The sequence below is a fragment of the Monodelphis domestica genome, chromosome 1 (genome assembly GCF_027887165.1).
Source record: "Monodelphis domestica isolate mMonDom1 chromosome 1, mMonDom1.pri, whole genome shotgun sequence".
NCBI classification, from domain to species: domain Eukaryota; kingdom Metazoa; phylum Chordata; class Mammalia; order Didelphimorphia; family Didelphidae; genus Monodelphis; species Monodelphis domestica.
In genome coordinates, this window is record NC_077227.1 from 460953304 (window position 1) to 460961649 (window position 8346).

At 44.9% G+C, this 8346-nt stretch overlaps 1 protein-coding gene across 3 annotated transcripts; it reads left to right on the forward strand.

The window, feature by feature from the left end:
• The first annotated feature begins 1071 nt into the window (after positions 1–1071).
• On the forward strand, positions 1072–8033 carry BBLN (bublin coiled coil protein). 3 transcript variants are annotated; one of them, XM_056812487.1, is made up of 2 exons: positions 1072–2088; positions 7420–8033. In XM_056812487.1, exons 1-2 carry the CDS (start codon positions 1887–1889, stop codon positions 7602–7604), a joined length of 387 nt encoding a protein of 128 aa, XP_056668465.1. In that variant the 5' UTR covers positions 1072–1886; the 3' UTR covers positions 7605–8033. The 3 variants fall into 3 exon arrangements, with proteins under 3 accessions (XP_056668465.1, XP_007475132.1, XP_001366830.1); XM_007475070.3 differs by having other exon boundaries at positions 1113–1877; XM_001366793.4 differs by having other exon boundaries at positions 1119–1865.
• The last annotated feature ends 313 nt before the right edge of the window (positions 8034–8346 follow it).

The window sequence follows — 8346 nt, forward strand, 5'->3', positions numbered from 1 at the left end:
GACTAGATGATCTCTAAGATACCAGTCTAACTAAGAAGTTTTTGATAATAAATGTGAAACTCCTACACCTATGTGAGAATGTTAACACTACCTGGTTTCTCTAACAATATTGGTATTTCTGTTCCTCTGACAATGTAATTGTTGATCCTAGGGAAATTGATGCTGGTTACATTCAGGCAGCAATACCAACTAGAGGAGAATGCTCAATCTAATTCCTCCGAGTTTGGATCCAAGTCCACTGAACATGCTTCTGATTGTAACTTGAGAAAGGGGAGAATGAGCTCCATCTACCAACAGATTTCCATCCTTTACTATTTCTGGGTGGAGATAGAAGGATGGGCAATATAGCCATGCAAAATAGGTCTGAAGCTTCTAAATCAGACAGTCAGTAGGAAGGTTTGGGAAGTAGAGTTTGAATTTTAAGATAATCTGAAAGGAAAAAAAAAAGATACTACTGGATCTGGGAAGAAAAAGCCATGTGTGCATCATGCTGGGACAGCTAAGTGTTGAAATGGATAGAGTGACAGGCCTGAAGTAAGGAAGTCTCATCTTCCTGAGTTCACTTGTTGCTTCAGACACTAGCTGTATGACCTTAGGCAAGTCACTTAACCTGTCTGCCACAAACCCTCATTTGTGAAATGAGCTGAAGGAAATGACAGACCATTGCAGTACCTTTGCCAAGAAAACCCCAAATGGGATTATGAAAAGTCAAATACAACTGAACAACAAAGTGTCATGTTAGCTAAAAAAATATTCTTTTACTCATTTATTCATTCACAAGCAAATATAAAAAAAGCCCCTACCGTTTGCTTGCCACTGGAGATTCAAAGCCAAAAAAAAATTATTTTCTGCCCTCAAGTAGCTTACCTCCTCCTGAGTACACAGAAAAGTATACGTATGAGATATAGACATAATAAATATATCATGGAAGGAGTACACTCGCAAGGGTGGGGGATCAGGACAGGCTTCTTGTACGAAGTAGAACCCAACTCGAATCTTGAGAGAATTCTACATTTTGCAATTGGGATGCATCCCAATTCGAATGTCAAAATTCCATTTTCAGCCCTGAAAGTATCTAATCCTCTAAGCCTCGATTTCCCACTCCGACCTCCTCGTAGTCCTCCTTCCTCAGTTCATATAATGCCCAGGTGAGGCAGAAACGGCATCTCTCTCCTGTCCCTCCGATCCTCTGCGTCAGTAACACTGCCTAGTAGTATAGGTCTCCTATGCAACAAGTCTCCGCCTTGTGGGGAAAGAGGGGCAGTGGGACTTTGGGCGTCCGCGAAGGCGCCCAAAGATGCCAAACCCAGCTTTAAAATAACTTTGACCCTCTGAGAACCAGGCGCGCCTCCTCCCCACATAGCGGGGCGGGGAGTCCACAGCACCTAGCTCCAAAGCAAGGTGAGAACATTTGATTTTCATTCACCCGCCCGCGATTCAGCTTCTTCCTTTCTGCGACTAGAAACGAAAACTTTATTCCTACGCCACGCAGGGGACCTTCAGGAACCCAACAAGTTTGGGGGTCAGCCCTGCTGAAGCACTGAGAAGGCCCTCCAGGCCGGCGGTCCTCCTCCTTGGCTACCAGCCCCAGAATATAGGAAGCCTCCTTCCTTCCCTAGGGGGAACCTGTCCCGCGATTTCCTGGGCTTCTCGACTGACAGCCTGATGACGAATCCCGCCCCCGCGTCCCGAAGTGTGCGTCACGTTCCATTTGTAACCCTTAGAGTTCCGCGCTATTGTCCCGCTTCCGTCCTCTCCCGAATCCCTAACAGTCGTGGACTTCAGGATGTCCGGGCCCAACGGGGACCTGCCTATGCCAATGGAGATTATCCTCGAAGAAGAGGACAACTGCTTGGGGGAAGCAGGTAACGAACTAGGTGAGGAAGATGAGCTTCAGCTTTGTGGGCCGGCCGCGATTCTGCGGCTACTCCGTGGGAAGGACACTTACTAGGACGGGGAACCCGGACATGCCCTTCGGAGCTCCCACCGGTCCTGGCACCCCAGGTGCTATCTCTCTTCCGCCGCGGGGAATCAGGAGTGCGGGCTTTGCTCCTGCGCCTACCGCCCAGCCCGGAATGACCCCTCTAAGTAAGGAGCTACTGCTAACTCCAAGTAGTGGAAAGATGGGGGAATCCCTGCATGAGGTCTGACACTTCCCGTTTGGATTTGCCTCCAGGCCCGCAGCTGGGGCTCAAACTGTAGTGACCGCGGGGTTTGCGGGGGGCAGGAGGTGAGCTTGGATCTAGTGAGGGCTTGGGGAAGTCATCCTGCTGAGTCAGCTTTACGGGAATCCCCTGCTAGAAGACCCTTCCATTGCCCCACCCCCACCCACCCCCAGGTCCCTGCTGTAGTAAAGGTGTGATTGTCCGTCGTAGGTATTTAAATAATCGCTTGAAGTGTTCAGATGTCCTAGTGGAGAAAGTTCATACACAAGAAGAAAAAGGCAGCAAAAAAGGCAGCCCCTAGAGTGAAAAGATCGAGAGTTCTTCCAGTCTGGCCAGAAATGCTTCCAGGAAAATTTGGTGGAGTCTAGCCCCAAGGGAAGGGGAAGGCCTTTGTTATTCATTCAAAGAAGAAGAAAAAAAATTTAGGACCTACCCCGTGCTAGGCACTGGAGATACAAAGATATAATTATCTTTGTATTTATCTCGGAATCTCCCTCATTGGGGTTTATTATCTAATTGGCATTGGGGAGAGATGTGCATGTAGATAATTGGTTGAAAGGATAATGAAATAAATGCTTTGAGATCTTTGAAAAAGGAAAGACGAGGGAAGTCCTGTGTTCAAAATCAGACTTGGATGCTTGTGATGCTTTGTAACCCTGCCTCAGTTTCCCCATCTGTGGAATGGAAATAAAAACATCTCTCTCCCAGGGTTGTTATGAGGATAAAATGAGATATGTGCAGTGTTTTGCAAAACTTAAAGCACTGTATAAATGCTATTACCTATTATTTTGGGCACAATAGGCAACAAAGAGATAGAGACAGGAGAGCTTGACAAAACCAGGATTGTATTGTTGTCTATTTAGATTGCAATATAGAATGGAAAGAAGTGAAAGCCAGATTGTGGTGGGCTTTAAATTCCAGGATCGGAAATTAAAACTCCAAAAGGCACTGGGGAGCCAATGATGATTTCTGGGCAGAAAGGAATGGAAGAATGACAATCATTAGAAAACTTACTCAGGTAATGGAGTGGAAGATGGAAAGTAGTAACCATTAAAATAGGCCAGGCAAGAAGAGGTCAGGGTCTAAAGTGGATGACTTCAAGTGGGAGACAAAAGGAGAAGACAAATTTTGAAGGTAGAATTAATTGGATTTAAATAACTCGGTTGAGGTATGGAATGATTAAAAAGGTAGAGATGTCATCCTGTCCCTTTTCCACTGTAGCAGAGGGTTGCTGGGAGACAGCAGTAGGTTTAAATGGCCAATCCGCATGATCAATATAATCAAAATCATAGCTCAAGTGAGTCTTCTTTCCACAAGCTTGTATCGCTTTTAAAATTTCACCAAAGCCCCCTGAAGATCATCCTAAATCATCACTTTCCTAGGGAGTTCAAATAGGACAAGATTCATTCACTCTGATCATTGCAGTGACCAGCCATGAGTTCAGCAAACTTAACAGTGAAACATGCCTCCTGCTGCTCCATACGGTAGTTGCAGAATAAGATATATATTTCCCATCACAGCCACTGTGTTGCTTTGTTTTGCCTGACTGTACTTATTACAAAGAAGGGTTGGAGGGATGAGAAGTCATTGAGAAGTGGGTGATGTTTGTGAGGGGGGAAAAGCATTAATAAAATACACTCACTCAAAAGAATAGGACAAAAGACTCAGACTATCTGGAATAGTCTTGACTGGAGCCAGGGAGAGGACAGGAACAGCTCTAAGTGAGGAAGTTGTAATGGTGAGTTTTTCTTAACTCCTTGAGATCCTGAGGATTTATACTTGTGGCTCTGAGGGAGTACATGTTGGCTTTTCCATATAGGGTCTAACATCAGGACTCATGAACTTGGTGCCATTGTTTGACCCTAGGATAGACCCACCTTCCCATGAGGCCAGTGCTCCCTAAAAGGGCTAAGAGTTGAAATTCTAGTCCTTCCCTCAGCCACTCCAGGTGAGGCTCAGTATCCCCACAGAGGACACTTGGTGCCCTACACAGTCAGGTTTCTAGTCCTACCTCTGACTTGGGCAGTGCCATTTAATCTTTGCTAGGCATCTTATATTCATCTGAAACACTCTCCCAGCTCTGAAACTCTTTTAAGTCTATTCATGGTAAAATAGTGGGCTGGGAGAAGTCTCAGACACTTACTAGCTGTGTGACCCTGGACAAGTCACTTATCTGTTTGCTTCCATTTCCTCATCTGTCAAACAAGCTGGAGAAAATGGCAAACCCCTTCATATCTTTGCCAAGAAAACCTCAAATGCAATCATGAAGAGCCAAACAAAACTGGAAATGACTGAATAGCAGAAAAAACAACAAAAGGATTTGGCATCAGATGACTGGCTGCTCACTGTTCATGTGAACCAGTAGGTCTGGCCTTGAGATGGTAGAATTTTGAATTGGAATGGACCTTGGATATTATCAGCTCTAAGCTGCTCCTTTTATGGAAAAAGGAAACTGAGGTCAGAGGGGGTTAGTAAAGGCAATGACTTGTCAAAGGCCAACAGGGTAGCATAGCTGGGAGTCAAATGCAGGACCTTAGACTCCAGACTGACTTCTCTCCAGCTATACCACACTGACTTCAGGCCATGTCTTTGAGCTTAAGTTCCTTCATCTGTAAAATGAGGATAATTCTGCTGCCTCACAAGGATGCTTGAGGTTCAAATGAAAGATGCATGTGAAGGTATTTAAGGACTGGAGAGCCCTTAACAGATTTTTTCCCTTCATTTTATTGACTTGTTTTGTTCCGTAATCTTCATTCCCAAAGATATCCCTCCTTAGATCCCTCCCCATCCGAGATCCCTCTCCCCAGAGAGCCCATCACATATAACAAAGAATAAAAGTGAAAGAGAAAGTGTTCAGCAAAACTAATCAGATCAACTGAGATTTATTTATTTAAGCAGCATTTCCCAAGCATGGAGGTACACTGGCTCCTTTCTTCTTCCTGTCCACACATGACCAGCATAATTACATAGCATTTCTCATCATGTTTTCCACTGACACCCTTTTAGTCATTTTGTACATTGTTTTTCTGGTTCTCTTTTCTTTGATTTGTATCAGTTCATGTCTTCTTGGGCTTCTCTGGATGCTCTATAGTCATTCTTTCAGCCCATTAGTACAAAAGACATTCTTGCATCACAATTTGTTTAGCCATTACCCAGTCAATAGTTCCAAGATCCATACCATCTTCTTGATCCTTTTAAGAGCGGACTTTGGTGCCTGTTTGAGAGACACTGAAGAGCTGGGAGCCAGCTTGGGGCTGATTTAGAGTCCCAGCCCTGTATAAAGGGAAAGGTGTTAGGGAGTGGTTGTGCCCAGATTTGGGAGGAGGTGAGGAGGGAGATCCATGATAAAACAACAGATAACATAACAGATAAAATGATGCAAAATGAAGCAATCTCTTTCCAGAAAAACTTCCAACAAGGAATGCAGCTTAGGCTTTGGGGATAGTCCTGTGCCTTTGGGGAACAGCAGCTAGGTGGGGCAGTGGATAGACCAGAATTTAAATCTGGCCTCCGATATTTACTAGCTGTGTTACCCTGAGCAAGTCACTTAACCTGTTTGTTCTAGTTTCTTCATGTGTAAAACAGGAAAGATGACCACAGCACCCACCTCCTCCAAAGGTTGTTGTGAAGACCAAATAAGACAGTTGTAAAGCGCTTACTTAGCACAGTGCCTGGCACATACTTAGTACAACATAAGTGTTCTTGTTCAGTTGTGTGTGATCCTTAGTAACTCCCTTTGGGGTTTTCTTAGCAGAGATACTGGAGTAATTTGCTTTTTCCTTCTCCAGGTCATTTAACAAATGATTAAACTGAGGCCAAAAGGGTTAAATGACCTGCCCAAGGTCACACAGCTAGGACATGTCTCAATCTTCCTGACTTCAGGCCTGGCATTCTATCTACTGTGCTACTGGATATAAATATTGGGGAAAGAATGAGAGTATTCTCCAGGCTAACAGTAAAATGGGGTTTCCCAGAAGACAGTGGGTTCTATACTAGTCATCACTGGGGTCATGAGGATCAGAGATTTAGAACAAGAAGAGGCTTCAGAAGCCATGGATTCCAACTCTCATTTTAAAAATGAAGGAAGGGCAGCTAGGTGGCCCTGTGGTTAGAGATCCAGGCCTGGAAATGGCAAGTCCTAGGTTTGGATGTGGCCTTAGAAACACTTCCTAACTGCAAGATCTTGGGCAAGTCACTTAACCCTTATTGCTTAACTCTTACTGTTCAGCCTTAGAACTGATACTTAATATCAATTCTAAGTCAAAAAATAAGGGTAAAAAAAATGAAGGACAGGGCAGCTGGGTAGCTCAGTGTATTGAGAGCCAGGCCTAGAGATGAGAGGTCCTGGGTTCAAATCTAGCCTCAGACACTTCCCAGCTGTGTGACCCTGGGCAAGTCACTTGACCCCCATTGCCTAGCCCTTACCACTCTTCTGCCTTGAAACCAATACACAGGATTGATTCCAAGACAGAAGGTAAGGGTTTAAAAAAACAAAAAGTGAAGGAACACTGGCTGAGGGTAAATTATTTTTCCAAGGTCACACAGGAAGTACAGCGCTGACATTCAAACTCAGTTCCTTTGATTTCCAATTCTAGTGCCCTTTCTGCTACACCAGATTTGCTACCTATATCTGAATGTTGTATAGCTTAATTTTTTTTTAAACCCTTACCTTCCATCTTAGAATCAAGACTGTGTATTGGTTTCAAGGCAGAAGAGTGGTAAAGGCGCTGTGTGTGTGTGTGTGTGTGTGTGTGTGTGTGAGTGTGAAGTGACTTGCCCAGGGTCACACAGCTAGAAAGTGTCTAAGATCAGATTGAAACCCAGGACCTCCCATTTCTAGGCCTGGATCTCAATCCACTGAGCCACCCAGCTGCCCCTGTTTTATAACTTTTCAAAACATCTTCATATCAATAATATCATCTGATCTTTACCAGTAAAATTAGTGTGTAAACAATAATCCTTTCAGGTAGGCTGGGTAGGGAGTTAGGTAGACCTCATTTTACAGAGAAGGAAACAGGCCTGTGGAGGGCAAGATCCTTGCCCCTGGTCACAGAGCCAGTTAATGGCATAATTTAACACTTGGACCCAAGGCTCCTGACCCCCCAGGCCTATACCTGTCCCTGATATTGTAGGACAGGCAAGAGGTGATCTCAGGTTAACCTCAAAGTACGCTTTAGAGCAGGGCACTGGTAGGTGAACAATAGCATTTCTCTGCCCTCTACCCACAGAAGTGCTTGGTCCTTTCTCCTCTTAGAATATGCAGCCATCAACTCTATGCTGGACCAGATCAGTACCTGCTTGGATCAGCTGGAGGAGAAGAATGACCATCTTCATGCCCGGCTCAAGGAGCTGCTGGAATCCAACCAGCAGACGAGAGTGGAGTTTCAGCAGCAGCAGCAGCTCAGTGAGGGTCCACCTGCAGCTAAGCCCCACTCATAGACCCTGCTGGAGGACGTCCCTTAGCCTCTCCTTTCCACAGAGCCTCAGGAGCTCCTGTCCTGGAGAAGGCATCTGCTGGGTGAGTCAGTGGCTCTTCTTACATCCCTTCTTAAAGGGACAAGGATGCTTTCACAACCAACAGGATGCAAACACCATCCGGACAGCCACAAAGATCCCATTAGGCTTGGGTCCTGTCTTCAGTTAGTGTTCTAGACTGTTGTCTCCCATTTCCTCATTTGTATTTCCTGGTCCCTGGGCCCAAGTTATCAGATTGATCCCAGAGGATCACCTGTGACTGGAATAATTGTCTATCTGAGGGGAGATTAGTTGCTTGAATAGTTACCTCAACCCGGATGAGGTTGGAATCCCCAGGGTCAGAGTGTGGAAGGGAACAGGATCAGTATCATTAAACAGATGTCTTTCACTGTCTCTTGTCTACTTTGCCCGTTATACCCCAGACTTCATAACCATAATTATTCCTTAAAAGGCTCTAGGCTCTGATCTCTAGGTCACATGAGGCTTTTTGAGCTGGAAGCCATCTTAAAAATCATGTTGTTTTTATAGATGAGGAAACTGAGTTCCATGGGACTTGGATCAGTTGAAGGAACTGGGGGGGTGTTTAGCCTGGATAAGAGAAGACATAAGAGGAATTATGAGGTCTGTCTTCATTCAAACAGGTAAACTTCCCTCTAGGAGATGGGTAGGTTGGGAGAATACAAAGAAACTACCATTTAGCCTTTAG